Here is a 27,137-nt window from a genome sequence, read left to right on the forward strand (position 1 = left end):
ATTTGCGCATGCTAGGCATTGTGGCAGATGAAAAGTCGATGACTAATGCCTAACGCTGCGCTCAGTGACTGTCCAGACTCAAGGAGACAATGGTAAACTTAGGAGACGAAGAGAGGACGCTAACAGCATTGAAGGAATGACGAAACGCCGACTCTCAGAAGGTGGTTGGAATCTGTGGTGGCTTAGACCTATACGGCGGTGATGCTGAGCTGAGCGTGTAGAAGTTGAACGCGTTATGCGATGGCTCAATCAAGATAGTCACACCGCGCAATCTGCTCAGCACACATGTAGTCAGCATGCTATATACGTACACTAGACGGGTCAGCGGCCGTATGTGACGACCGTCGCATGACCACTGCGGTGAGTGCACGCCTTCTCCAACTCGGCGACCTCTGCCCTTCATTCCGAAAGCTTCGCCGTTTACGGATCCACAAATTTTACATCGGTTCCACGCCAACATACGACTACATATAACGCGAAAGTTCGTTCACACCGTCACTGAAGGAGATGGTCGCCTTTACTGCTCCACATTTGCATCTGGCGCAGTCGATAGCATTTCGCGAGGTCCTCCGCTGATTCCAACATGATGGCAACAGACAACGCCACAACAATTGCTGGAAGCGTTGAGAGCGAGACGAGTTCACGTCATGACTCCGCTCGTCCTTCGCTCGACCAGCGTAACAGTTTCGCCGCTCTTATCAACGGGATCAATGCCATCTTAGGCTCAAGTGACGGCATTGATAGTGTCCGTGTTGACATCACTGAGCTCAAAGATGTCATGAGAGCGTACGTCGGACCTGATTGTGAATGGGCGAGATATGCGTTTGCAGACGACACGCGGAACTACACAAGAAATCTTGTAGACAACTGCAATGGCAAAAGCAACCTCGTAAGTGTTCTTGGTGCAACCATTAACAATCGGCCGCTAACAATAACACGCAGTTGATCTTGGTATGGACACCAGGCAAAGCATCTCCTATTCACGACCACGCCGACGCCCATTGCGTCATGAAAGTTCTGAAAGGCTCGCTCACAGAGACAGTCTATGGGTGGCCTTGCGAGCTCCACGAGAGTGAGGCTCTGTGTAGCGTAAGCCAGTCGCTGATTGTTCCGAGCACCCATCATACCTGCTCCGCACGTGCCGAAATCCTACAGCCTCATGCACTGCAAGTGAAGAGACAAACGACACTCGAACAAGGCGAGGTGACGTATATGAGCGACCAGCTAGGTTTACACAGAGTTAGGAACGCCAGTAAATCCGATGTCGCCGTGAGCCTTCACTTGTACACTGTGAGCAGCGGCTCTCCCCACTGATCCAGGCTTTGATCTTTCGCTTTGCTAACACCCATATAGCCTCCAAATGCAGCGAACCACGGTTGCCACATATTCGACGAACGGACTGGAAGCAAGAGTCGCGTGGAGCAGTGTCACTTCTACTCTGAGTTCGGTGTAAGGAAGTAGTTGGGCGTGCTACGAAGGCTCAGCATCGTCGACGTGCCTGTGGAGCGTATGGCGTCTGGTGTCGCGGCTTATGTCCACGGCTTGTCGCAGTCTGGCAACCTTGCTGAATGCATCTCAATCATTGCTGCTCAGCTCAGCCATAAAGGCCATGTTTACGACGAAGGTTCTTCGTCAGGCATGCGAGCTGTGAAGCCTGGTTTACGCTGACAATGTAGCATTGCGCAACTCGTACTTCAAGGCTGCTCTTGGGACAGCCTTTCGTAGTCGGCCGGGTGAACAGTTCGGCGTCGTGTCCCATGCGACCACCCGTGCCACCGTTCGGTTAAGGGTGCTTTCACAGCGTTCCCAATCATGAGAGTAGGCGGCAACGTCAGCAATACTTCGATAATCAGCCTTCAATCCTGCCACCAGTTGACAGAACGACCTCCCGAACATCATCTTTGATATCCGGGATAGCACTCATCATCTCCCTCCCAAGAACATCCCGAAACATGGCGAATGCCTCGGTGCGGCCTTTGAGCTGCTGGTTAAACCTCATTACGAGCTCCACGAATTCACGCGTGTAAACATCCGGGTTGCGAGTACTGTTAACATAGTCGATGATGGTTGCTGGGATATGGGTGGGCAGGCGTCTTGCAGTTTGCGAGAGCTTCACTAAGTTGGTGATCAGTCTCTTGATCTCTTCGGTCATGGCGTTCTGAGTATCGGCTCCATGGTAGTCGTATGCTTGGGATATCATGAAATAGAGGTTACTAATAATCTCTTTAAGGTGTTCTGTGGCGGATTCAGCTCCGTAATCTAGGGAAAGTTGGCAGGGCCGACTACGAACCGTCCACCTCAGCGAGCGTTGCGGTTGCCATTCAATCTGATCTGTTACCAGCAAGATGAGTGGATCGCATGCATAAGATGGCTGCTGGTAATGCCGTGCAAGGAACGATGGGATGCATAATCAGAATAGTGTTGGAGCGGATCTCATCGGCGTTTGCCGGGATTGTGCCGCACTGGCCAGTTCTTGATTGACCCGTTGTGTAACCTCAAATGCTTTGACCCCCAACCAGTACAGCACAGTCTGCAGCTTCAGGACTGGAATATTGTCGGTCCACCAACGACCAAACCATGCCACAGTCATAATCCGTTCGATTATAGCCGAGAGCTGCTAATATGGTCTCGGTTGAGCCGGCGAACAACGACCCCAGGCCAACATTGAGCCCTTTAGGAGGCCTACTACATGCCCCGAGCAGTGATGGTGATGCCCAAGCGGACGAAAGAGACACTGTCGCTTTTATTCGACAGGTGCTCTGTTCGACGAGTGCTCCCTCAGATACACTTGCGCAAGGCGAGCCTTCTAATGGAAATATCAAGCCCGTCGAAAAGCTTTTGCCCCCTTTGACAAGCAACAATCAAATAGATACCCAATTGTACGCGATCGTTGCCATTATACTAAAGCAGGTTGTCCAAAGCTGGTATACCAAGTTCACATCGGATCCGAGTTTTGTGGCAGAGATCGTTGACATCATTGCCCATTGCACCAGAGGACTTGAGGAACGCATGAGAGATCTGGATTACGCAACGTTTCTACTTGACGAAGTGTCTGCAGTCGTCGACGATCATATCAAAGGTACACCTCCCTGGCGACCGCTTAGTTGCGCGTGAGGTGCGCAGGCTGACAGGCTTCAGCACTACAGCTTGTTCGCGAAGCTAGCAATAAGGGCGGCGTCAACAATCTCGAACAGACTCGGGCACTGTTTCACACCCTGAGAACACACAACGCGCTGTCACCTGAGCCGAGCGATGATGCAAAGGTGGCGCTACAGCAAGAGAACGAGACGGTATGGGCCCAACTTCTGGTCGGCGCGATCCTTCCATTGGTCCTACCACCCGAGGATATGTCAAACCCGTGTTTGAATGCACTCGTATCTGAGATATTGTCAGAGTTGATCGTTCGTAATGCCATCCTTGGAAGAGTCTCCGAGCCGTGGCTCCTGTGGGAAGCTGTCACGAAGGCAATCCATGCAGTCAAGCCGAAAGAGCGAGCTGCATCCCTTGATTGCCCACCGCCGACCAGCCGTCTCGAGCTTGCCGGTCTCGTTCCATCACCCGCAAAACGGGATGAGGAGGTCAGTGCACTCTTGATCCCGGCAAGCATTACGTTGTGGCTGTCCACCATGCTGGCTTCGATGTGGCAGATTGCGACTTTAACTTGGACCGTTACGAGTGCGATACGGTCTGCTATATTGGCAGCTTCGTCGACTCCACCGTCACACCGCGTGGCTACACCAGAATCATGGCAGACAGGATGCGGCTCGACCGACTTGTCTGTGTTCCCCATCAGACGGCCTGTGGCTAGCCTGAAGGTCTGGAGCTGTCTTGGTCGCCTGTTGTCATTTCATGCTCACATGCCATGGCTCTCCGGCCTGCTCGCGTTGTTGCAGTGGCTGTTGACGCATGGTCTGGGAACTATTGGCTGCACAGACAGCACCCCTGATAAGTAAGTACAACCCTTCTCCTATCACGTGCACTGATTGATTGCACTGGGCATCTCCGCGCATGCAGCAACCGTACCAAGGCGGCTACGTGGACAGCTCTAGGACAAGTCACCGAGGAGCTCGCGTGAAGCACAAGCTGACTCCTGCACGGCTGGATGCATCCAAATGCGATCACATGATCAATGCCGTCTGCCTGTTCAGCATCTTGATTGGTAGCTGCGGTGTCTCAGGGTTCGTGGACTCATGCATGTTGGCTTGCATGACCTGCAGGCACCACGTAACAGGCCGGACATATCTGGAGAAATGTGATTTCAGCATTGTAGCACGCTAGCATTGTCTCTTCATCCGCGGCTGGCGACAAAATCATTGGGCATCAGCATCACCATGCATCAGATCAAGAGGCGGGGCTCGCCTTCGCGGCTTTTGGCCTGGCCGTAAGGCCCGTTCCTGCCGTACCTACCTTTTGCGTAGGCTCCACGCTGAGACGCTGTTCATATGCTCTACCAAGCTATCAAGCTTCAAGCCGCAATGCGAAGTGCTCCACAGCACCTCCACGAAAGGACCCGCACTCTGTGTGGATTGACGAATGATGGACGCCTGGCTTTTCGGTACCATTGTCATCCACAGCCATTCATGTTCGGATTTTGCCCTCTTGCGCTCTAATTCGGTGATGCATACGGGTCCGGCTGTTTTAAGCTGCAGTTTGCTTCCAAACGTGACCCACGCCGAATGTCGTACTGTGTTTCTTGTCATCAGGGTATTTCAATAAACTGACGTTGCAGCGTTTCACCCCCCCACCGAACAGATTGCACATGCACTTAGGAACGAAGGGGCGCAGATGTGCTGATTACGGCTGCAGGATCGCTTCGGGATTCATCCACACAAAACTGCTAAATCCACGACTCCTTCCGCCCCTGCTGCAAGCGATCAGAGATGCTGCTTTCCCGGGTAATTCTTTCGCACCTGCGCGTCAACCGCCATCGCCCGAGCAGACGATGGAGATTAAACATGCATGTGCGGTAGCCATTGTTGGGGCATTGCCAGAGAAAGTGAGGACGTGTTATTTCGCGACACAAGACGTGGAACTCATGCACAAAGATGTTGAGGTCACCCTCGACCTTTTCGCCGATGGGTACATCAACAAGCACCTTATCGTGGCTATCATAGAGCTACTTGTCCTGCGACTGTTCCCTGAGTTAGCTCGAATGGAAGAAGGTCGATGACATGTACGCATGAATATGCGGAGTCAGACATTTCACTCTCGTGCCCAACATGCATACGACCGAAGTGAGCAGTGCTGGATCCCACGCATTGTTCACGCCCATTAGCTGCGAAGTATTGAAGACTGTCGCCCTTGATGGCAAAGCTATGAACAGAGGTAAACAATTCGTAGCCGCGTGAGCAGCGTGTAGATTTCCTCTTCGTCCCATTCTGTCCCTTCCGTATCGGCAGTAACGTCGTTTGTCCATCTGTTGAGTAATGTACATAGCCGAAAATGCTCACGAACTAATGCACAATGCAAAATGATCGTAAAGGCACGGAAAAGTCGTCATCAATCATAAGCCGCTGCTGGCGCGCGACCGCAGCTTCAACTTCTCCATGAGCTTACCCATCGTGACGCTCTCTTGGAAGTCCAGGAAGCCATTCGGCTGCTGCTCAAAGAAGCTGTGCACGACCTCGAGAGCGCGCAATGCTTCTTCCGGGCTCGTGGTCGCCCGGAGTGAGGAATTGGACGTTGAAGGAGTGAGCTCTCGCCTGATTTCAAGGACATGCGCCGGCAGCGGCGGCGGTCGCATTGTCTCTGCTGGGGTTGTCGTGCTCGGACGCTCCTCGTGCCGCGCTGATCGCACGGTCCCATCTATGCTCGCTATCGGGTCCGGAGCTTCTTCCATTGGGGAGTCAAGGACTGTTGCAGAAATGTATGTTGGCGTTGCTGCGTCCGCTGAAGCGTATTGATCCATGAGTGGAAACGTCTGGCTTCGTGGTCGCTGGTTGTTACTGTTACGCGTCGTTGCTGGCAGAACCGGCCGCGCCGTCAATGGTGGCTGTTGTATGAAGGGACTTGGCGCTGTTCCCGAGTCAGGTGTAAAGAAAGGTGATGTGGGACTCAGCGGTCCCGGCGAAAACGAGGACGGCGCAGTGTCTGTGAATGCGCTGTTCAGTGAAGTGGCGCTCTGCGAATGGAACGGACCGTGTCGTCCAGAGAAGTCGAGATAGCCCCCTGGACTATCATTTCTGAGGCTTTCCTGACTTCTCGTGCTATGTAAGTCGACTGGTGATGGAGAGCCCACCCCTTGTGGCGAGACTGGGGACGTGCCACACGGCGTGTGTGACGAGGACGCTGTCGCTGAGAGGACATCGGCATCATCAGGCGCAAGCGAACCTTTTCGCGATCGTGCGCCCATCAGGTTATTCTTTAACTTGAATTTCTCAATCCAGCTGGAGCTGACCACATGATGGCTTTCGGGGGTCGAAGAGGTGGACGCGAAAGCGCGCGCCTTCTCCCGAATGACTTCGTCAGTAAGCGGCATGCCTTTTCTTTCCTATACCAGCCATCAGTGGGTTGTTTACTCTTCCGACGAAGTTACTGTACCTGATTTTTCGCCCATACAGCGAGGGCTCGTTCGATGTCGGGCGATCGTCCTTTTGCCCGTTTCACGGGCGAACGACTGCCATCGTCTTGACACAGATATTTCTCCTTTTGTCGCAAGACCTTCGAAACGGTGCTGCGCAGTCATTAGTCATCCGAGGTTGCAATACAGAAGAAACCTGCGTTCGTCTCACCTCCGCTCAACCCCAAAGATGGCTTCATGCGCCTATCAGCGAGTACTTCTACACAGATGTCACGGCTACATACCTCCAATTTCGGTCTGCTTGCTGTTGGGATTGTCTTCAGCGTACTGACACATTCGCTTGCGATCCAGATCAGTCAACGTCTTGCGTGGCGTCGACGAAGATTTGGACGAGACTGCCGATACTGGTGTTTGTAGAGCGCCTATGGTAACTGGCTGGATTGGTTGAATCGGCTGAGGAAAGATTGGCTGGAAAGGCTGGTGAGACTGACTACTCAGCATCGACGGCCATTGCGGCATGACCAACGGTTGCAATTGCTGATACATAGGCCGTTGCTGGATACTGCTGCTGAATGCGCTCGGCTCCATCGGAATTTGTGGGCTACTGAAATTGAATCCTGAGTACTCCTGTGCTGGAGTGCCGTGATGCGAGTGAGGGTAAATATGTTCCCAGTTTCTGAGAGGCGGTGATGTTTGATACCGGTGCGACTGGTCATCGTTGGCCATGTCCTTGAGACTCTTCAAAGCCTGAGGCAGTTGGTAAGTTCCGCGAGCTGCCAGATGGATCGTAGCGTGTGCGCGACGTCGCGCTCACAGCGTCTACACGCTGTGGCTTGACGCTTGCCGCGGCACACTGGCGGCTACAGAGTTCTTGTCGCTTCTTGAGTGATGCACAGCGTGTGTACGCAAAGCGTACGACAGTGACCACGAGTGTAGCGACATGCTCCGCCTAGATATGCTCCATGACACGCACATGCAGCTGTAGCAATAGAGAATGCTCGAAGAGGAGTGGACAGGACGCAGGGTTGATGGACGGATCGTGCGGGTTGCGGAGAACGAGGGTATTCAAGGTTGCTCGTCCCGATGGCGGTACGGCGCGACTGTGAGAGGGGCATTCAAGCAGGGCCGTCGGGTGAGCATGGCTCTACCTGAATTTAATATCCCTGCGGTGAGCCCCGATCGTCCGCCTCGGGGGTATTTGGCTCAAGCGTGGGTCCCGCCATGGCGACCAACTGCGTCCATACTACGAAGCTGTCTTTCACTGCCAGGGGGCAACGTTGCTAAAGCGAGCAGCCGCTATACTCAAGCGTCAGAACCAACACGACCCCTTATGTCAATTCTAGACAGTTTTATGGACGTTCCGAGCTCACACAACACCGTAGGAGTGCAACGCAGGTAAGACAAAGGCCCGCAAACGGCAACCGAAACTTCCTCGAAGCTGTTCCACGAATGGCTCCCTGCCGACCTGCAGACGCTCGGACTGGTCGATCCCTCCGCACCTTTTAGTTTTCTGCAAGTAACCCAGTTACCTTCGAGAGTTGCGTCTTCTTGATACGATTTGCTTGAGATTGTCAGACATGGCCTCCTAGTGTTACTGCGGATGCTTTAACCCAGTCTCTTCCGGTCTGTCAGTACTGAGGTTGTGTGTATTTATGGCACAGATCAAGCCCAGACTAACCGGTGGACTGAGTAAGCAGGTGTTAGTGGGCTTCGATTTGGTAGATGGTCCGGAGATTGTCGCTCGGCTTCACGAGGGCATGATCCCGTTGCGGAACCTTGTTGCTCGCCGTCTGAGATCTCGATAGCCAACCTCACCGTTCTCAAAACTGCAAGGTCCATGCGAGCTCTTGAGCTAGGCTTGAAACTCATCATGCATCATGCGCGAGTTGCATTACCGACCGTGGCGGGTGAATAGGATTTCAGCCTCGCAAGTCACTGCGGGGTGGCCTGCAATTGGCTGTAGGACAATGATTTTCACCAGTATGAACCAATGAAACCGGGCACGCGCCCAACGATGCCCGAACGAGCGGCAAGTCTCGTACTGGAGTCGTGGGCACAAGTGCTGCAGTTTTCCCGTAAGGTTGCCTACTGTAACGGAGCATGAAGGACGTGGAGGTGATTTAGCTATGATCAGAGATCGGCAAAATCTTACGGAAACCCTCTTCGTAAACGGAACGTCCTAGCGATCGTTGAACTCTACTCTGCTGATGAAACGGCCTCCAGCAAGGCTATCTCAACGTCTATTCTTCGTTAGCCCGCTCCGAATGGCGTCGGTGGATGTGATAACAAATATTATGGACGGCAATCAGGTAATGTTTTGTGTTTGGGGAATGGTGCAGCTAGCGCCCTGTTCTCTGACTGACGCGTCTTTCGGCCAGTAGTAGCAGGATGACACAGCTACGCTACACACTCAGAAGCTGCACCGTCGCAACAGCTCGGCATTGATCGCAGATCTCTGTGAACAGGCTAGATTGCCCGCAGGACAGCTCGGTCACATGCAAGACCACCCACGCTTCCATACCCTTGCCAGGACTCCGATGGAGCTCGCAATGCCTGAACTTCCCTTTTGCTTCGTAAGCAGCTAAACGCTAGGTTCGGCGAGTAGATAGTCTTCATTGCGCAATTGCGGACGCGCGATAGGCGACAAACAAAGCAGTCTTGCCCAGCGATTTGTTCCCGGCCTAACCGCTGGTTGGGATTAGCTACACTGTGACAGACATGGAGCAGCTTCAGAGAGTTGCGCAACGCGAACCACATCTGTTCCAGCCTCATTTTGTCAAACATTATCTCTCACCGAACGTGTGCAGTCACATCTGGCATCACTCAAGCGAGTCTACTCCATGGATAGCGCGAGAAGATGTACTCGCTTATTTTCGACAGTGGTTGACTTGCGGCATGCCAAGGAGGTGACACATGATATGCTTAAGCGACTACAATGCGCCAAATAAAGTTGGGAAGAAGTCATAACTCAGGGACACACGGGATGAGTCGGAAGCATGTGAGCATAAATGACCCACCACCAATGAGCCACTCTATCGCTCGCAGTTCGATGCTAGCCCGGCCGTGCACAAGGCGGTTCTCGTTGTACAAGATCGCTTGACACGGCTTCGACAATCCCACTGGTGACTGGGACCATCCCCGACATCCCACGTCAACTTAACGGCAGAGAGTTCGGCACAAACGACACTTTGACAGCGCAACGTGCCGCTGCAAGTGGAAGCTGCCGCTATGGCGAATCCGCGAAGGCCATGGTCGCTTATGCTGGCGGTGATAGTATCAAGCAAGCTGCGGTCCACGTTATTCCTGCCCAAGCCATCAGTTGCTGACAGCAGCCGGTCCTCTCGCCGTTGGTCATACGCCCTAGCCACAGCCGGAGTTTGGCCCATCAGGAGATTTCAACGTGCTTCATTGGATGTACTTCTTCAAACCCCTCAGCCTCTCCTTCGCGCGTTCCAGAACCTCGTCGTCCTTGCAAACCGCAAACCGTAGCCAGTCCTCCACAATGTGTGCGTTTGCATCTGTGAAGAACTCAGTCGGCGGGATGGCCGCGACGCCCAGCTCCTTGATACAAAACCAGCTCAGCTTGAAGTCTCTTGGCCTGTTTGCTACGTGGGGTGGGAAGTTATAGTCCTCCGGTAACCTGACTTTTGCAAGGTTAACAAGCACGAAATAGCCGCCTTGAGGATCAGAGTACGGTAAGCCTAATTCGTCCCATATCTGGTTGAAGCGATCCATCTTGCCTTTCATCTCAGCCTTGGACTGCTCCCAGAAGTCGTGAGCGTCGGCTTGCTCGAATGCAACGGCTGTGGCTTCTTGTAGAGGGGAAACGGAACTGTAGCATATCCGGGTATGAGCAGCGCTGACGTACTTGATGAGATGCTCGGGTCCAATAAGCCAGCCTACACGCCACCCTGTGCAGTAGAAGTTCTTCCCTCCACTACCGACGGTAAGGGTGAGTTTGGCCACCTCGGGGGACAGTGTGGCTACGCGAGTGAAGGGAACGTAATATAGCCGATCATATACTTCGTCGGAGAGAATGATAATGTTGTGCTTGACGCACAGGTCGCCAATCGCCTGCAGCTCGCTCTTGGTGAAGACCTTGCCGATAGGGTTATGCGGGCTGTTGATTACGATCATGCGAGTGCGGTCAGTGATTGCAGCCTCAAGCTCCTTCATGTTAAGCGTCCAATCTCCGGCGGACGTGGTCTTCATTGCGCCATCTTTGGGCGGGTGCAAAGGGACATATACCACCTTACCACCAGGCATCTCGATGTTGCTGATGTACTGATCAAAGAAGGGCTCAAAGACGATGACTTCGTCCCCTTGCTCGAGGAAGCCCATGAAAGCGGATAGCATGCCTTCGTTGGCTCCAGTGGTGATGGTCACTTCCTTCTCCGGATCGATATTATGTCCGAAGAAAGGCGAGTATGCGTCTGCGATTGCCTTCTTTAACCGTGGACGACCCTATTGTATATTGTCAGTAAGGTTGGCAAGAGCAGTAACAGTAGTGTTGTCACTACCTTGGTTGGCGAGTACTGGTTGCAGTCTACTTTACTGAGAGCATCTCTTGCAGCATCTAACACGAACTCCGGTGGGTTATAACCGAAAAATCCTTGTCCCATATTGACGATGGGTTGCACTGGCGAGGCTTGAGCCGCCTCGTTCACGATACTCCAAACATCTTGCCGCTGGCCTGCCACCCGCTTAGCAGGCTTGAATGGGTCTGCAATCATTGTGGATGCGGAGAACCTGCGAACAAACGAAGATACCACGGCCGGAGCGAGTGAAGGTTGTATGTACCTCAGCCTTCTGCAAGACAGTGCCGCGATGGATCTAGAGAAGCTGACAGACGCGATCAGGTGCATCCTGTTGTTGCGTTGATATCAGAGACTGATTCTACCTCTACCCCAGATTGTGCATTGAGCCTGAACGATCGCGTCATTTGGACCGAGGCCGCAACTTCCTATTCCGGAAGAAAGGTACGAGGGCTGTATCTGCCCCCTCCGCCATAGTGTGAATATCTTGTATACCCAGAAGCGCTGGGATCACCGACATAGATATGGTGTGGTGAGTCGAACCATGCCGTGAAATGGTCACGTGAAGCGCGTTGCGACCCTGCGCCAACAGCCCCACTTGAATGTTTGTGAGCTTCATCGTGAATTCACACTCGTCCAGCTGTGAGATATTGGATTAGCACCGCTCTTACTGACAACACTGTCACATCGAACCCTGTCTCTGTCTGTGCATATCACCCTCGTTTGATTGCCCATTCAAACTTATTGCGTCCAACATGGGGGAGTCGAGGTACGACACTAGGCAAAGCGCAATAATGTCTGCTGGGGAACTAACAGATGTATAGGCAAGAGCTGCTAGCATGGGTGAACGGCCTGCTGCAGCTCAACATAACCAAGGTCGAGCAATGCGGGACTGGGTAGGTTGTTGATGAAGGATATAGCGTCAACCGGGCTGATATCCCGCGTGCAGAGCCGCGCTATGCCAGATCTACGACAGTATCTTCCTTGATGTGCCCATGTCACGCGTCCGATTCAATGTCAATACCGAGTATGGGTACCTGGAGAATTTCAAGATCCTCTCCAACACTTTCCGCAAACACCACGTGGACCGGCCGCTCCACGTTGAGCAACTCGTCAAGTGCAAGATGCAAGACAATCTAGAGTTTCTGCAATTCACGAAGCGGTATTGGGATCAGTACTATCCCGGAGGAGACTATGATGCGGTGGGTAGGCGGAAAGGCGCCGGTGCTGGTGCGACACCTTCTGCGCCGCCTGCTGCTCGACCAGCCGCAGCTGCTGCAAACAGCGGAGCAAGGAGACCAATGGCCGCTGGAGCGACCGCAACGCCCCGCACAACAAGTCGACAAACGGGCGGGGGACCTGCAAGCTCGGCCTTGCAGCAGAAGAACGCAGAGTTGATGGAGACGGTGCAAGGTCTAGAAAGGGAGAGGGACTTCTACTTCAGCAAGCTACGGGACATCGAACTCCTCATTCAGCAAGCCATGGAGGCTGAACCGTCGTTAGAGGAGGACGAAGGCAGCCTTCTCAAGCAGATACAGACCATCCTGTATTCAACGGAGGTAAGCCTGGCGTTCATGGTCACGCAGACAAAGTGCCGTCATTGACTTCATCCCTAGGAAGGCTTTGAGATCCCGCAGGAGGCGGAGACGGAAGCTGCAGGCGAAGAGGAAACGTTCTGATGATACCAACTCACGCATGCCGCTTCAGCGTTGCTTCGCAGAGTCAGAGGACCCTGCGCCATTCGCACGATTTCAGTTGAAGGGAACGAGTAGCGTGTAATTATACTAACGACACCAAAACCTCTTTGATAAGCACGCGAGAGCTGAGCCTACCCGACATGCCAAGACGATGAACCGTCCGGTGAATTCGTTCGTCTCGTGACCGTGCCTATCAACTCATTGTACTGACTGACAAGGCTCTGCTCGTACCGATCCACACAGCTTACAGGCGTTTGCTGTTCACTGCAGATACTGCGCAACCGCTGCGAAAGCAATGAGTAGCAGCGCTCCGGATACTGCAGAGACAGTATCACGATACCCTTCGCCTGCTTACTGTTAGTGAACGTGCCCCCGGACGAAACCTGGCTTCGGCAGTCGCGGCTATCGATCTCACCTTCTTTGATCAAGCCAAGTGCGATCACCACGAAGAGGTTCAGTGGAATCCGCATGACGCCATACACTCTCCCTCGACTGGCTTCTTCGACCACTTCGCTCTTCAGGCGGCTCATGGTTGGGTAGTACAAGCCCACGCATACCTCGAATAGAGCAAAGCTCCAGAACACACAAGCTTCAGACTTTGCCAGCACGGGCAGTAAGAGCGCTATAGCTGCGAGTGCTATCGTTGTTAAAAGCAGCGTGCTGACTTCCTGGTAACTAGTTATTCGAAGTACCGAAAAGCTCAGCGAGCCGAGCATCATTGCGCACATGAAGCTGCTGAATATGAGCCCAAACGGCAGGCTCGTCGTGTCTGCAATAATCAGGCCTGACACCGATGGGTTTGTTTGAGCGCGGGCAGCCTTGAGCGCTGGCGCCCAGAAGAACACAAAGAGGTACATTGAGCCCTCAAAGATCGCAGTTGCAAGGCCCAGAGTGAGGATGCGCCTGTCTGCCAACGCAGTGCGTAGAGTTGCTGCGTTTGGCTGACCTTCCTTCTCGTCTGCTGAGGTGCCAAAGTTCTCGGACTGCGTTCATACTCAGCTGATGTAGACCACGAAGATGAACGCTCACCCACCCATGTTCTCGAGATTGTGACGGCCGCCGTTACTAGGCAACAGATCGCGGCCACGAATGGCGCCGTCTTCGTCTCTGTCTCCTCCACTAGCACTTCACTAATGATGCCGCACGCGATTGCGACGACACCACTCAGTATGACCGACATACTGAACATATCACCAAGCTTGAGTCCGCTCGCACTCAGCTCTTGTCTCTTATACTCGGCAATCATCCAAGTTTCAAAGACCGAGAAGAGCAGCGTCGTGCTCATGCCGCCAAGCACACGTCCAACGAATAAGATCAGGACATCTTCGCTAAGGACCGTAAGGCATGATAGCGAGTAAAAGACGCAATAGCCAATGCAGGCAGATCGCCGTCCGTATGTATCAGCAAGTGTTCCTACGAAGCTGGCGCTGATGGCTGCCGCAAGGAAGCCTGTCGTGAACAGCGCCGCAACGGTTGATTCGGGAAGTCCCATGGAGTCCTTGTACAGCGTATACAAATACGGTCCCTGCAGCCAGTCTGCGGCGGTTGCAAGGATATAGACACCGAAGTAAGTGGTCCTGAAGTGGCTTGCGGCGTCTTTGTACGTGGTCTCTGGGAGGGCAATCGATTCTTGAACACTTTCTTGCCTGGCGCGCTGATAGCGATAGTACAGGGCAACACCATTGAGGGAGAGCATGGCTCCAAAATAGAGTGTGTAGAGCTCCATGGCTGGATCGGCGTAGCATAACCGAGAGGAAGTGAGAAAACCTCTCCAGGGAGTGTGCCGTGGCATTCCACCGGCCTGATCATCTGGCAGTAGGGCAGCAAGGGGTGACCGCACGATCTGTGCCTCTTCGCGCCGTAGAAACTGACTGTAGACCTAACCGTACTTGCAGCGACGTGTCTTCCACCATGGGACTAGCACTTTATATCCTGGACATATAGTGGCGTCGCAACACCTTTATCCTTCCGCCGGTGGGAACGCGGAGTCGCCAGACCCGTATGTCAGGCTGTGACGCTGTATCGCGCCAGACTCCGAGCGCTGTAACCGGCCAGGTAACAATCAACAGTACACAAGCTATCCGGCACCGTTATGGCTATATCCAATTTCACCATGGTCAATGTCATCGAGGCATTGACAGTCGCCTCCACCCCTCAACACTGCCCCTTTCCGTCGGAACCCACTCATCATCGTAGGGCAACGCGCTGCAACGTCCAATCTGCGCACTGCATGATGCCAGCCCATAGCCGCTCTATCGAATATCCGATCGACGGAGCATTCATACTATCTGCCATACCGTTCACGGTCAGCGAGGTCTCGAACACAGAGCAGGGATTATGGACTACTCTTTGTACCTATCCCAACACGCATGCTTTCCCACGTCGTTCGCTGATGCGCCCAGCTCTCCGGATCCGCAATACTATCATTCAGGAACTCGAAGACTGTACGGCCAGAGCCCCGAATACGCGCTGCTGACGCGATGAATGGGCCTTTGTACGACAACATAAGCCAGCCGCAGCCTCTCTTCGTTTCCGTAATATTGCCAGAGTTGTTCGCCAGCTCGTAGAAGTGCGGCACGAAGCCGGCAGAATCCTGCCAATATGCGTCTGCGCATTGGTGGCAGTCGCAGATCTCGGATACAGAGCCAAGGATCTGCATTCCGGTCCGAGCGGAGAAGGAGCGTGAGATACGGTCGAGGACGGATTCGAACTCCCATACTTCGGCTTGGATGAACATTGTATGTTTGCCAAGGTCGTCCCAGTGGGTGAGAACATGGTGGAGGTATGTCTCACCCTCGCGGCCGATATTTGGACCCTGAGCAATAATTGCAGTCGGGAAGTGCGACCTCAGCGATTCAATGTTCGCTTGCTCGTCTTTGGTATATACGAAGATCCGCGATCTATGCGGTATCGTGCGTAGAATGCGGTTTAGAGTATTGTTGACGCCGTCAGGGTTCTCGCGGTACATGTTCACAACGATGTCGAAGTCGGATGAGGTTGCACGGTATGAAGTGTCCAGAATGGCAACCCGTCCGGTACGCTCTGAACCGCTTATCTGGTATGCTTCCCACATAATGGTGCATCCCAGCGCGGCGACGGTCAGCACCATCGCCAAGACGGCAATGAACGTCTGAACGCCTTCCACGAGGTTGCCTCTGCTTCTTCGCCCATCATCACGCCAGACACGGTCCTCCTTCAGGCTTGCGTCAACAGCAGCTCCCATCAGTGGCTCGTTGGCGCGCAGTCCACCTTCCTCATCGTCAGGCGATGGCTGGTCGGCATGATCGCAGCATGGGGGCTCAACTCTGGCCAAGCCTTGATCCCGAATGTCCGCTGCTTCGTTGAGAGCCATGGATTTACAAATCTTCTGTCGAGCTCGTGGAAATCAAGTCAAGTCATGCCCAACGTGAGATTCGCGATAGCCAGGGATGCGCGTAGGGCCAATAGCTGGAATGTCATTCGTGACTACGCCCTTGCGCGAGCACACCAGTCTTTCACCTTCGATCTTCAAAGCTAACAACTTAGGCACCTTGATGCAATGACGGCGACGATACTACAAGCTAATCGAGCGCCATACATCCTGGCCACGATTGGCTTACTGCTGTTTGTGGCAACCTTCTTGCACGAGAATGACTCGGTGTCCTATGCATGGCGTGGAACCATAGACAGCGTCGGAAAGGATGGCTCCTACACGCCGCCAGCTTCGAGCACAGCTTCTGCAAGGTGGTGGAGTGAACGTCCGGGTACGACAGGCGTGGCTAACGGTGTTGCAGGAAGGATAACAGACCGTCGTTCTACGAGGTGGCACTTTCGTATGGAACGGACAAAGTGACGACGCACAAGTACCACCACGTACGCTGCGCTTCTTCGTTCGCCGTAGCAATGCTGACGGTGGGTGCCAGATGTACGAGAAGTACCTGGCGTCACTGCGGGACCGACCACTGAAGATGCTTGAGATCGGCCTGGGATGCGATATGCATTACGGGCCGGGTAAATCCTTCTACACTTGGCTCGAGTACTTCCCCCGAGTTGATCTTTACTACATTGAATATGATGCCGCATGCGTGGCCAAGTGGGCCAACTCCACCACTGGAGCGACCATCTTCAGCGGCGATCAGGCGGACGTTGCCTTCCTGAACAGGTTTATGAAGGAGGCTGGAATGGATTTCGACATCATCCTTGACGACGGTGGACACCGTATGACACAGCAGATCACTTCACTCAACCACCTTTGGAAGGCAGTGAAGCCAGGCGGCCTGTACTTCTGCGAGGATCTTCAGACGAGTTACTGGGGTCGCTACGGCGGCGATCCTAGAGGTGGGCGGGGTTCCGGTGGTCCAAAGACTAAGACCATGATGGGCGTAATCAAAGAGATGCTGGATGATCTCAACATAAAAGCTATTGCGAACAAGGCGCCGAATGATCTCAGTGAAGAGCCTACCGAGCTGGAGCGGACGCATAAGGTTTCTGCGGACATGCTGTTCATCGATTGTATGGAAGAAATCTGTGCCTTTGGTAAGAAGGACGTGTGATGGCCGCGACGCAGTCGCCGCACACCTTGAACGGATAGAACTGGTAGTGAAGGTGGTATAGTGGGGATATTGCCACAGCCTCCGCAACGTCTATTGCAGCATTGCGCAACTAGTTCCAAGCCACGACGCGTGATTTACCGCGTACCACTTTCAGTGAGGTGTTCCGAACCGCTTTGGGCGATGTGATGCCAGCTCACATATCACGAAAGGCGTCCGCTGCCAATCCGCTAGCTGTTGTCGCCTGCATGGTGTCTGCGCCGGCGAGATTCAATGCTCGGCGTGTATACTCTAGAGCTCCGAACGTACATTGTACTTCTTGCCTCCGTCTGGATTGAAGTCGGACATTGTCGGTAGGGCGACCGGGTGATTTGCACTTCTAGCTTCAGATATGTTAGGGAAATCCCAGCGCTATCCAACTCGCAGAAGCCGCATACAGGGTGCTGTCGCCCCATGTTTCCAGCGACCACCGGAAACCATCATACTTTACGTCTGTGATGAGGACTTTCACCCTCAGGTCGGCGTTGCCAGCAGCATCGAGCATACTCAACGCTGCAAGCACGGTTGGAACGGTCTGGAACCGCTGCTTGAATTTTACCGTCCCGCTGGTCTTCTCCCGCGGATTCGTTCGCTTGCGAATGTCATTGGTGCTAAACCGTCCGCAGTCGACATGCCTCTTCTGCTTAGGAAACGCGATCCAGCACATTGCCGCACCGTTTAGCCCGCCGTCATCATCCCAAGTGTTAAGATGTCCGGTGAAGCCTCGGTTATCAATCGCATCAGCAAAAGCTCGGATTTTATAATTGTAATCAGGACCACTTGGTAAATCCAGACGGTTAAGCCAGCAGATAACCTCTGGTGGCTCTTTGTAGGCGCGCGGGAAAGAAAACGTTTGTGCGTTCTTCTTGGACGCCGCTTGCAGATGGCTTGTTCGCTTTCGCGGCGAAGCAGTCGGCTTTCGAGCATCATAGTTTGTATCGAATTGACCAAAGACACAGTCTCGCGCATTCGCTTTATGTTCGATCCAGGTGGCGCTGGCAGAATAGAGAACGCTGTCGGCCCACGTCTCCAGTGCGATTCGGAAAGTATCTTCTGTGATACTGTCCGCTATCAAGTTCGCTCGAATAGGCTTCTCGCTGCTTATATTGAGGCTTGCAAAACCTCCTGCCAGATTCGGTGGCTCCTTGTAGTGACCCTTGGAGAAAGCGATGAGCCGACTGGTAGATGGGCATGGCTTTGATGATTTGCGGACTTCTTCCGTGGAGAAGTTGCCATTATCAGCTCTGCTGCGTGCAACATGAACCATCGCGCGCCGTATGGTGCGGGTGCCGAAGAGTTGCTGACACCGTCTCCGACGTATACTGTACATCGGGAGGCGTCGGCGTCGGGGACGCGCTCAAGCCAGCTTCACGCGCCGCATGATGCAAGAATGAAGGCTAAAGTTGCAGGCTTTGACACGCTCGTAGGCCGATCAATGCAAGCTGCTCTCCCTGCTATCCTCCTCTTCTAGCAACACCTTCCATATCAGCCGTCTGGCACTTTGAACATGTGCCTCGTGACGCCGATATGGATGATGCAGTGGAACGAAGCGGGTTCGCGAAGTCCCTGCATTGTGCGGTGCGGTGCCTGCATCATTGACCCAGGAACCAGGCAAAGGCTTCCCCAGATCCCGTCTTAGATCGGTTCTACTTGCAATGCGCTCCAATGAGCGTCCAGAAGTTAAGTGGCGCCTTTCTGTCTGTCCTCCTTCGCCTCATCTATAACACGTTCGTGTGACCTTTCGGCCCCCTTTCAATTGATTGATCCTCACCATGTCCAAACCTCGGGTTTTATACTGGTTTCGGACCGATCTGCGCCTCCACGACTCCCCGGCGTTGAAAGCAGCCTTGGATTTGCAGCCTGAAGTACTCTACCCGATCTGGTGTTGGGACCCGCATTACGTCTACCACGCGCGTGTCGGAAACAACCGCTGGCAGTTCCTGATTGATTGTATGAACGATGTCTCTAGGAGCATTACGAACTTGAACCCGAACAGCAAGCTGTTTGTCTTGCGCGAGCCAGCTGTCACGCTACTTTCCAAATTGTTCACAGCGTGGAGGATCACGCATATAGTGTTTGAGAAAGACACTGATGCGTATGCCAGAGAGCGGGACAAGCAGGTCGTTGAGTCTGCGAGGAAGGCTGGCGTGGAAGTCATCGTAAAGTCCGGTCGGACACTGTGGGATAGCGATGATATTGTCAAAGCACACAATGGAAAGCCAACCATGAGTATCAGCCAGTTGCAGTCCGCTGGGTCAAAAGTGGGCGATATAGCGCTCCCAATCGAGCCACCGAAAAGTATACCCAACCCTGGAGATACCAATCTTGACATCAAACAGGAGCGACCGTCAAGTGAACCAGACATCAACGAGCAATATCGCGACGCTGATGAGGGATCGTATAGCTTTGGAATAGCTGGTCCGAACGGCGACTACTCGGTGCCTACTCTGAAGGAGCTCGGCTTGAAGGCGGCAACCACTCCTCACCGCGGTGGCGAAAGCGTTGTATTGGGGAAGCTTCACATCATACTCGCGGATGAAGACTATACCGGGACGTTCGAGAAGCCCAAGACTTCACCGGCTGCGTTCGAACCGCAAGCTACGTGCTTAACCTCACCGTACCTGCACTTCGGAGCCTTGAGCTGCCGCTACTTCTATCATAGAATTGAGGAGATTGTCGAGAGGCGCCGCAAGGCGAAGCGGCCTGTCTCCGAACCTCCAACGAGCCTTACTGGGCAGCTATTATTTCGTGATATGTACTTTGCCGCTCAAGCAGCGCTAGGTTACAGCTTCGGTCAGACGTACAACAATGACCATTGCCGCTTCATACCCTGGCACCTACCGAGTAGAATTGACGTGAGCACGAAACTCATAACTGGAGACTACGAGGTCGACGATGAAGTCAAGCAGAGGGAGTTCATTCGGTGGCGTGAGGGCAAAACCGGCTTTCCGTGGATAGACGCCATTATGCGCCAGCTGAAGTACGAAGGCTGGATCCATCACCTCGCTCGTCATGCCGTGGCGTGCTTCCTGACACGGGGAGGTTGCTACATCTCGTGGGAAAGGCAAGTATGCGCCGCTCTTTAGAAGCATTTGAATCCGCTCGCTAACTGCATGAATCCCTGTAGAGGTGCTGAGGTGTTCGAAGAATGGCTGATTGACCACGAAGCAGCCTGCAATATCGGTAACTGGCAATGGCTGTCATGCACGGCATTTTACTCGCAATTCTACCGCTGTTATAGTCCGATCGCCTTTGGAAGGAAGTGGGATGACAATGGTGACTTTATCCGGAAGTATGTGCCCGAACTAAAGGACATGCCAAAGAAATACATCTACGAGCCGCACAAAGCGCCAGTCCAGGACCAGAAGAAAGCAGGCGTGTTGATCAAAGGTGATGGAGAAGAAGAGGAGCGGGATGGCACGAGAGTGTATCCAAAGCCAATGTTCGACTTCCCAACTCAGAGGGAGATCTGCATCCAGGGTATGAAGGCGGCCTACCATGTTGGCCTTCGTGGTAAGAGTCCGCAAGTGCTGGATGGGACCTGGAAACGGCTTTTTGACGACCATGCTGAAGGTCCGACCGAAGGTGGCCTTGGTGGGCCAGGCGGCATGATGAGCTTCGACAATGTAGACGGAATTGAGATTAGGCACCGTGCACCAGCGACGCCGAAGAGAGGCGTCAAGAGAGAGGCTTCGGACGCGTCGCCATCGAAGTCGGCCCACACGCGAGTCCGTGGTCAAAGCACGCTTGACGGTGCATTCAGGAAGAAGAAACCCTAGAGTTGAGCGAACAGCTCGATCATGTTTCGATCTCAACTTGTGGATGCATAAGAAGCGCTTTTGCTGGTTCCAGAAACCTGCTAGCGTTGCGTGACCGCAATGACCGAGACGACCAGGAAATGACCAAGTGGCTCGCCTGTCGCAAAGCTGTCGAACATGGCGGGATTAGGCAGCAATCTCCGTCGAAGAACATTCGAGGTCGAGCCAGACCATCAATGATGCATGGCATGGATTAGCCTAAAAGGTTATCGATCAAGAGCCAACGCTAGGTCTATCGGAATGGCACTTGTTGCAGCCATGTCCCATCGAGTACTATGGACGAGTCGCTGTCTCCGCGGCCGTGGACGTGACGTCCACAGTTTCAGAGGCGTGGTCCGCATAACCGAGCGGGGCCGTATTGAGCCTAGACCGCTTCAACGCGCTGTCAGTGTCTTCCCTGTGAGAAGTTGCTTGAGTACAGGGGCAGAGTCACTTACCACAAGCGGCGAGACGATGCTTGTAGACAGGGGAGAAGGCCGGGCGGCCCTAAGAAGCGTGCAAGGTGACGGATTTTACGCAGCTCCCACTCTTGGGAAGCCTGCTGGATCTGCCGTGTCTAATCACACCACAGGGTGAAAGCAGCTTGAGAAGGCGGATGCGCCATAATAAGAGCTTGACTCATACTCATTTCTGGCCAAGTGCAGGTGTGTCAGTTCTGCCGGGGTTTCACGATTCCATTATGCAGAACATAATAGACTACGGTGCTGTCGGTATCGATCGTAGCTAGCAGTAGCCTCTTCGGTTGCTCTGTTCGCCAGTGACTCGTCACATGGCCAGTCGCTCGGTCGTCAGATGCTGGAGTGTGTCTTACATCAGACTTGTTCGCGTCTACAGAATCCTCTTGTGCAGACTCTATCGCATTCGGAGGGCCTTCGACCGTTGAGTTTTCTCCATCGAAGACCAACGGCCCACCGTCACTGACTGATGGGATAGCATCGAGGGCATCGAAGACTTCGGCGAAACGCCCAAGCGTCCACTGCTCGTGGAGTTGACTGGGCAGCACCCACTCCCTTTCCGGAGCAAGTTCTAAAGGCTTCGTACTGCCTTGCTTACGTTGCTTCTCCAACAGCTCAATCTGCTCGTCTGGATGCACATACAGTCGCTTTGGTGGCAAGCCAGAAATGACTGGACGCGGAAGGGAGCCACTTCCAGAGAACCCTTCGTAGTGTATGCGGAGCTCCGTCCAGTCGTGTGCGAAGCGCAAGTTGTGAGCTATCTGGAGAGCTAGATTGGCTGTTACTTGCGTGCCGACCGTCGCTGTGGCTCTCGACGGCGCGTTGTCGTCCATGAAGCGCCGTAGGCCAGTTCTGATTGAATCCATTGCGCTTGCTTAAAGACCACTTCAGACCGCCTCGTCGCAACTGAGCGAAGATAACAATATATCTCGAAAACCTAGTGTTGTTTCTGTCTGTTACCTGAACTATCGGTAGTTTTGCTGCCTATATTGGAAGAATGCTGGCGTTGACAAATTCGACGCTGCTTTAGCGAGGTTTTCCGCGGCACTTCCCGAGCAGCAGCATGGGAAGGGTAACTGCAGGCGCCAGCAGTAGGTATGCTAGACGTTGAAGTATGGGTGGAGCGCCCCAGACCAGACGCCAGAATCACCTTGCCGATCGAGACCGGGCGTGGTCGCGAAAAGTTGGAGATGGATGATGAGGAGACCAAGAGTCCAGAGCTTTCTGACGCTCGAGCCCAACTGCGCATCCCTCCCCACCCCGCCCAACCGGCAGAACACGGAAAGCACTGCCGCAATCGAGGGCGTGGACGCCCGTTGTTCACGTCACAGCAGCTACCGTGAGCCGTCGAGGCCAATCGCGTGAAGATTTCGATCTTGTCATGTCAAGCAGGACTTCTCCCCGTATATAGCCAGTTCGTTAGCAGAGAGGCGCGAGCCTGAACCTGCATATTGTGCGCATATCTAGCGTCCTGTAGCGTTTTGCCCTGCAGCAGTTACGCATCAATGCGACTGCGCCTTGTGGTGTTGCGCAGACTGCAAGGCAACCATGTTTTGGCAGACTACATCGCGCGACCTGCTACAAACCGTTGCCACGAGTATGTTGTAAGGCGAGCGTAGAGTTCCACCGCCGCATTGTTCGTTTATTCTTACAGCGAGCATTCTCGGCTCTCACGACGCCATGGCGGAGAATGCGAACGAGACGTCGGGCGAGGTAGGGCGAGAACGGCGCAGGACAAACACAGTGAGCAGCGTTGCGCATAGCGTGCACTCTGCTACGCATACAATCACCTCGGCGGCGTCGGAACTCCTGTTGCGGGATCCACCACCGGGATTCTTCGCCGCGACGGCGCAGGTGGTGTCGCATGCGCCGACCGTGGGCGAAATCAGAAGAGGCAGCTTCGGCGCGGATGGATGGCATGCGAATCGTCAACAACTCGATCGGCAGCGAAGGAATAGCCATGGGGAAGCGAAGCGAAAGCTACGGAGGGTCTCCGTAGGCGATGCGGCGGAGCGCAATGGAGACGGTGAACCCAAGGCGTTTCCCGCATTGACGGAAGAAGAGAGCGTCGATGATCAAGCAGAGGAAGCTATCGAAGATGAAGCGCCTGCATATCCGCCGCAAGCTGAACAGCAAGGCGCAAGCACCGAACCTCCGACTCAGGACAATGAGCAGAAACACCCCGACGCGAACACGTCGAGACGCGCCGATCACGACCGAATACACCGCCTTGACCGCGATCGCAGAGTCTCCTCGTCAGGTTATGTTCCACCACCAACCATACCATGGACCACCTCCGCCCTCGTCGCACTCAAGGCGTTTGGGAAATGGTTGCTTACACCCTTCGGGTTCCTCATTACCATTTATGGCCTCAATGTAGTCGCCTGGGGCGGCATGCTTTTCTTGTTGCTGTGCAACGCCAGTCCTGCGATGTGCTGGGCACCCATACACACGCCGGAGACCGAAGTGCAGCTCCCACCTGCTGCAGCGCTTGGACTTAATAGTAGGTTTCCACGATATAACAACTGCAACGACATCAACAGTCCACGCCGCATTTGGATTGAGATCGACAGTCAGATTCTCAACGCGCTCTTCTGCGTCACAGGGTTCGGACTGATACCTTGGCGCTTCCGCGACTGGTGGTACCTCCTCCTTTGGCGTTGCACGGGTGAGAAGCGCAGTGGGTTGGAGAACAAGCTGTACGGCTTGCGCAAATTGGCAGGCATTTACCGAGGCTGGGTTCGACTGCCTGGGTCAGGCACCCTCGACGAGCTAACTTTCCCAGAGTACGTGCGCTTTCTAGCTTCGCACGAGCATAGGCACGGAGACACTGTGCCTGGTGCGGAGAGGGATGTGGAGGGCAATCTGGCGTCAGCTGATGGTGCTCACGACCTACGGCTCCCATTACCACTCTCCAAACGGCCAGACGAGCCTTTGACTGGCATCCGTGCCCCACCGACTGCACTGTGGAAGATTGACTTTTTCGTCTACTCGCAGGTAGCTAACACCTTCTTGCAAGCGTGCCTTTGTGGCTTCATGTGGGGCATGACACGCTACAACCGTCCGTCTTGGGCGACCGGATTCTTCATCGGCATAGCATGCGTTGTGGCTGCGCTTGGCGGCCTTCTGAGCTACCTTGAAGGCCGGAAAGTGAAGCGCGTGGAAGGCGTACGGGCTCCTCATCCGACGCGCGTCGCAACAGAGGAGGACTTTGGCGAGCCAGTCGTGGCCGAGAAGGAAAGCCTGCATATACATACCGAGAAAGGCGACGCCGCCGTGTGAGCCTTCCTGAGGGGCATTCTTTGGGTTAGCGAGGTGTTCCGGAATGCATTGTCAGCCTTTCTTTGCTTGAACGAAGGTCCACCACCAATGATGCGGAGCAATACCTGGCGGGGATCTTGAACGCTACAGGCACTTCTATTTACTCCGAAGGCTATGGTACCAATCAAGTACGCCATGGCTCGGCTTGCGCATGCTCGCTCAGATCCTGCCAGAGCTTCAAGACGGCAGTGTAGCCATCCTTCGTCATTCGGCCCGCCCATGTGATATCCTCGTTACAACCCACTCTCACGCCGCCGGCTAGGTGAATAATACTGTCTTCGTGCAACGGCTTTTTCATAGCGACGACTTCGACTGGTGGGTAATGGCCTTGATTGACATGTGGCTTCCCCTGATTCGCCACGGAGACGTACTCGTGCTTAATTCGCTCACTCTTATTCCGCAGGCTCGACTTGTTGGACGTAAAAAGTGGTAGACAGAACATGTCACGTTCGTGTATCCATAAGATGACCACCATGCGTCGTTTAGAGTAGACCGGTCCTTGCATGCTCATCGACCACGCAACATCTGTCTCAGGGTCGACTTGGGGATCAGTGCAAGGTGTGTGGAAGGGGACTGCAATTACGTCGCCCTTCCAGAAGTTCTTGCGGGTCAGGTTCGAGGCTCGACAAACCTGGTTATATGTTGGTCGACGTGCCGACGCCGTGCTGCCAGCATGACTTGAAGTTGCGAGTCGGTTTCTCCATGCGGTCATCGACATGTTCGACGCCATAGAGGGCGTTGGGCCGATCGATGGATCGTAAACGGACGGGTATGAGCTGGCAGCTGTGCTTGCCACGTGCAGCTGCGCGCACTGCGCTCCTGCGGCAGAGGTCGTCCGATTGCACTGCAAGGCTGCCTGCGAAGCGGCGTTGTGGAGAGCGTTCCTGAGTACGTTGTTTCTACTAGGGTTTCCATTAAGGCACCTGCTCCTCTTCGGGCTCGTTGGTGATGTACTGCCCTTCCCAACACCACCGCGTGACACTACGTGGCTTCGCGCTGCATTGGCATAGCTGCGCTGATTTGGTGTCGCTGCAAAGTAGGTGGTTGGCCGTTATGGCTGTCGTGGTCCACTTGGTATGTTTGCGTTTGCGTCAGATGGTGGAACAGGCTGTTTCGCCATCATGGCGTCAGTTACCTGGTGTGAAGGTAAGTAGCTGTCATAAGACTTCGTTTGTAATTCGAGACCGAAAAGTGCCTGGTATCTGCTGGCGTAAAGTCGGTTTATTGGGTCCACAACACCAAACATGAAACTAAGTACGCCGCTCAAGTAGCGGCTCCCCGTGCTCTCGCCCAACAATGCCAGCGCAAATTGGTTAATACAATCCACATGAGATTGTAGGTGAGCTTGTCTTGAACAAAGAGCCATGACTGACCTCCCTTTATCCTACGGGATGAAATTGACACCCATGCGAAATTGTGCATCTTTGTCCGAGTCAGACTGTCAGTGCAGGCGCATCGGTGCAGTCATATTCATGCTCCCCTTTCTCGTTTGGCGAATCCGCAGAAAGCTGCATCCAAACGATGATGGTTGGCTTCAAAGCATCAGAAGGCGTTTTCGTGGTGCCGCAAAGTTCTGTAACCAAGGGAGCGCGACGCCCACGACCATATCGGAGCAATGTCAGGCCAACACGGTCCGCGAAGCAACGAAGCGTAAGCGAAAGTCAGGCCCAAAAGCCAAAGCTGCGCCACGGATTGTCAAACCATTACATTTGCGAAAGGACGAGATTCCGAGGGAAGTTAGTACCTGTACCAGGGGTACACAGACCAACGACCAGCCTGATGTATGGATGCAGCAAGACGAATCCAGTGCGTCGTTGAGGGCGTCGCCCACGATCCACTCACTTCCTCCTCAACAGAGAGTCCTGAACGAAGCAGTGAATGGAGCGGTGCGAATCAGTTCGGGGCGGAGCAAACCATACGCGATGGCGCATATATCACGGTAGTAGAAGAGAATCCGGCAGATTACACCGCAGGTCCGGCTCGCTTTGTCGCTGCATCGGATGGCGTGCAGGAGTGCCCAGCGCTCCTGATGACTTTCGAACTGTCAGCAAAGATTCAGGAGGCAGTGCTTGCTCAGCGAAACACTAACAAAGCGGACAGACAGGCCACTGATGAAGTAGTCGCAGCAATGGAGTTCGAAGCTAGGCTGCGAATAGAAATTCGGAACCATGAGAACAGAATCGCATTAATGGGAGAGGAGGCCGGTTTTGATGAGGAGAAAAG

At 54.0% G+C, this 27,137-nt stretch overlaps 14 protein-coding genes across 14 annotated transcripts; 6 read left to right on the plus strand and 8 right to left on the minus strand.

Annotated features, from left to right (window-relative positions):
• The first annotated feature begins 451 nt into the window (after positions 1-451).
• Positions 452-1,947, plus strand: BAUCODRAFT_28923 (uncharacterized protein). Its single transcript, XM_007673570.1, has 3 exons — positions 452-889; positions 943-1,290; positions 1,354-1,947. The coding sequence occupies exons 1-3, from the start codon at positions 584-586 to the stop codon at positions 1,459-1,461; spliced, it is 762 nt and encodes a 253-aa protein (XP_007671760.1). The 5' UTR covers positions 452-583; the 3' UTR covers positions 1,462-1,947.
• Positions 1,948-2,521: 574 nt separating this feature from the next.
• Positions 2,522-5,520, plus strand: BAUCODRAFT_28928 (uncharacterized protein). Its single transcript, XM_007673571.1, has 3 exons — positions 2,522-3,079; positions 3,139-3,949; positions 4,807-5,520. The coding sequence occupies exons 1-3, from the start codon at positions 2,623-2,625 to the stop codon at positions 5,168-5,170; spliced, it is 1,632 nt and encodes a 543-aa protein (XP_007671761.1). The 5' UTR covers positions 2,522-2,622; the 3' UTR covers positions 5,171-5,520.
• On the minus strand, positions 5,504-7,246 carry BAUCODRAFT_144230 (uncharacterized protein; the record flags this gene model as incomplete). Its single annotated transcript, XM_007673572.1, has 4 exons — positions 5,504-6,490; positions 6,541-6,673; positions 6,732-6,753; positions 6,805-7,246. The coding sequence occupies 4 exons, from the start codon at positions 7,244-7,246 to the stop codon at positions 5,504-5,506; spliced, it is 1,584 nt and encodes a 527-aa protein (XP_007671762.1).
• Positions 7,247-8,604: 1,358 nt separating this feature from the next.
• On the minus strand, positions 8,605-9,766 carry BAUCODRAFT_28931 (uncharacterized protein). Its single transcript, XM_007673573.1, has 2 exons — positions 8,902-9,766; positions 8,605-8,829 (listed from the first exon to the last, which is right to left on the minus strand). Exon 1 carries the CDS (start codon positions 9,290-9,292, stop codon positions 8,987-8,989), a length of 306 nt encoding a protein of 101 aa, XP_007671763.1. The 5' UTR covers positions 9,293-9,766; the 3' UTR covers positions 8,605-8,829; positions 8,902-8,986.
• A 159-nt stretch (positions 9,767-9,925) lies between these two features.
• On the minus strand, positions 9,926-11,253 carry BAUCODRAFT_144231 (uncharacterized protein; the record flags this gene model as incomplete). The annotated part of the gene is made up of 2 exons (XM_007673574.1): positions 9,926-10,984; positions 11,041-11,253. 2 exons carry the CDS (start codon positions 11,251-11,253, stop codon positions 9,926-9,928), a joined length of 1,272 nt encoding a protein of 423 aa, XP_007671764.1.
• A 557-nt stretch (positions 11,254-11,810) lies between these two features.
• On the plus strand, positions 11,811-12,843 carry BAUCODRAFT_127725 (uncharacterized protein; the record flags this gene model as incomplete). Its single annotated transcript, XM_007673575.1, has 4 exons — positions 11,811-11,824; positions 11,880-11,951; positions 12,005-12,614; positions 12,672-12,843. 4 exons carry the CDS (start codon positions 11,811-11,813, stop codon positions 12,732-12,734), a joined length of 759 nt encoding a protein of 252 aa, XP_007671765.1. The 3' UTR covers positions 12,735-12,843.
• A 170-nt stretch (positions 12,844-13,013) lies between these two features.
• Positions 13,014-14,478, minus strand: BAUCODRAFT_144233 (uncharacterized protein; the record flags this gene model as incomplete). The annotated part of the gene is made up of 3 exons (XM_007673576.1): positions 13,014-13,099; positions 13,168-13,735; positions 13,786-14,478. The coding sequence occupies 3 exons, from the start codon at positions 14,476-14,478 to the stop codon at positions 13,014-13,016; spliced, it is 1,347 nt and encodes a 448-aa protein (XP_007671766.1).
• A 323-nt stretch (positions 14,479-14,801) lies between these two features.
• On the minus strand, positions 14,802-15,991 carry BAUCODRAFT_99931 (uncharacterized protein). Its single transcript, XM_007673577.1, has 2 exons — positions 15,108-15,991; positions 14,802-15,040 (listed from the first exon to the last, which is right to left on the minus strand). Exons 1-2 carry the CDS (start codon positions 15,973-15,975, stop codon positions 14,940-14,942), a joined length of 969 nt encoding a protein of 322 aa, XP_007671767.1. The 5' UTR covers positions 15,976-15,991; the 3' UTR covers positions 14,802-14,939.
• A 206-nt stretch (positions 15,992-16,197) lies between these two features.
• BAUCODRAFT_175520 (uncharacterized protein) lies at positions 16,198-17,480 on the plus strand. The gene is made up of 3 exons (XM_007673578.1): positions 16,198-16,475; positions 16,526-16,604; positions 16,655-17,480. Exons 1-3 carry the CDS (start codon positions 16,291-16,293, stop codon positions 17,282-17,284), a joined length of 894 nt encoding a protein of 297 aa, XP_007671768.1. The 5' UTR covers positions 16,198-16,290; the 3' UTR covers positions 17,285-17,480.
• Positions 17,481-17,675: 195 nt separating this feature from the next.
• Positions 17,676-18,587, minus strand: BAUCODRAFT_118342 (uncharacterized protein; the record flags this gene model as incomplete). The annotated part of the gene is made up of 1 exon (XM_007673579.1): positions 17,676-18,587. One exon carries the CDS (start codon positions 18,585-18,587, stop codon positions 17,676-17,678), a length of 912 nt encoding a protein of 303 aa, XP_007671769.1.
• A 284-nt stretch (positions 18,588-18,871) lies between these two features.
• BAUCODRAFT_175264 (uncharacterized protein) lies at positions 18,872-21,210 on the plus strand. The gene is made up of 2 exons (XM_007673580.1): positions 18,872-20,384; positions 20,448-21,210. Exons 1-2 carry the CDS (start codon positions 19,093-19,095, stop codon positions 21,097-21,099), a joined length of 1,944 nt encoding a protein of 647 aa, XP_007671770.1. The 5' UTR covers positions 18,872-19,092; the 3' UTR covers positions 21,100-21,210.
• Positions 21,211-21,787: 577 nt separating this feature from the next.
• On the minus strand, positions 21,788-22,426 carry BAUCODRAFT_60840 (uncharacterized protein; the record flags this gene model as incomplete). The annotated part of the gene is made up of 2 exons (XM_007673581.1): positions 21,788-21,933; positions 22,057-22,426. 2 exons carry the CDS (start codon positions 22,424-22,426, stop codon positions 21,788-21,790), a joined length of 516 nt encoding a protein of 171 aa, XP_007671771.1.
• Positions 22,427-22,925: 499 nt separating this feature from the next.
• Positions 22,926-24,875, plus strand: BAUCODRAFT_99939 (uncharacterized protein; the record flags this gene model as incomplete). The annotated part of the gene is made up of 4 exons (XM_007673582.1): positions 22,926-23,660; positions 23,727-24,025; positions 24,098-24,383; positions 24,453-24,875. The coding sequence occupies exons 1-4, from the start codon at positions 23,274-23,276 to the stop codon at positions 24,873-24,875; spliced, it is 1,395 nt and encodes a 464-aa protein (XP_007671772.1). The 5' UTR covers positions 22,926-23,273.
• An 81-nt stretch (positions 24,876-24,956) lies between these two features.
• On the minus strand, positions 24,957-25,961 carry BAUCODRAFT_175025 (uncharacterized protein). The gene has a single exon (XM_007673583.1). It carries the CDS (start codon positions 25,642-25,644, stop codon positions 25,039-25,041), a length of 606 nt encoding a protein of 201 aa, XP_007671773.1. The 5' UTR covers positions 25,645-25,961; the 3' UTR covers positions 24,957-25,038.
• Positions 25,962-27,137: the final 1,176 nt, after the last annotated feature.

Source organism: Baudoinia panamericana, assembly GCF_000338955.1.
Source record: "Baudoinia panamericana UAMH 10762 unplaced genomic scaffold BAUCOscaffold_1, whole genome shotgun sequence".
In the NCBI taxonomy this organism is placed as follows: domain Eukaryota; kingdom Fungi; phylum Ascomycota; class Dothideomycetes; order Mycosphaerellales; family Teratosphaeriaceae; genus Baudoinia; species Baudoinia panamericana.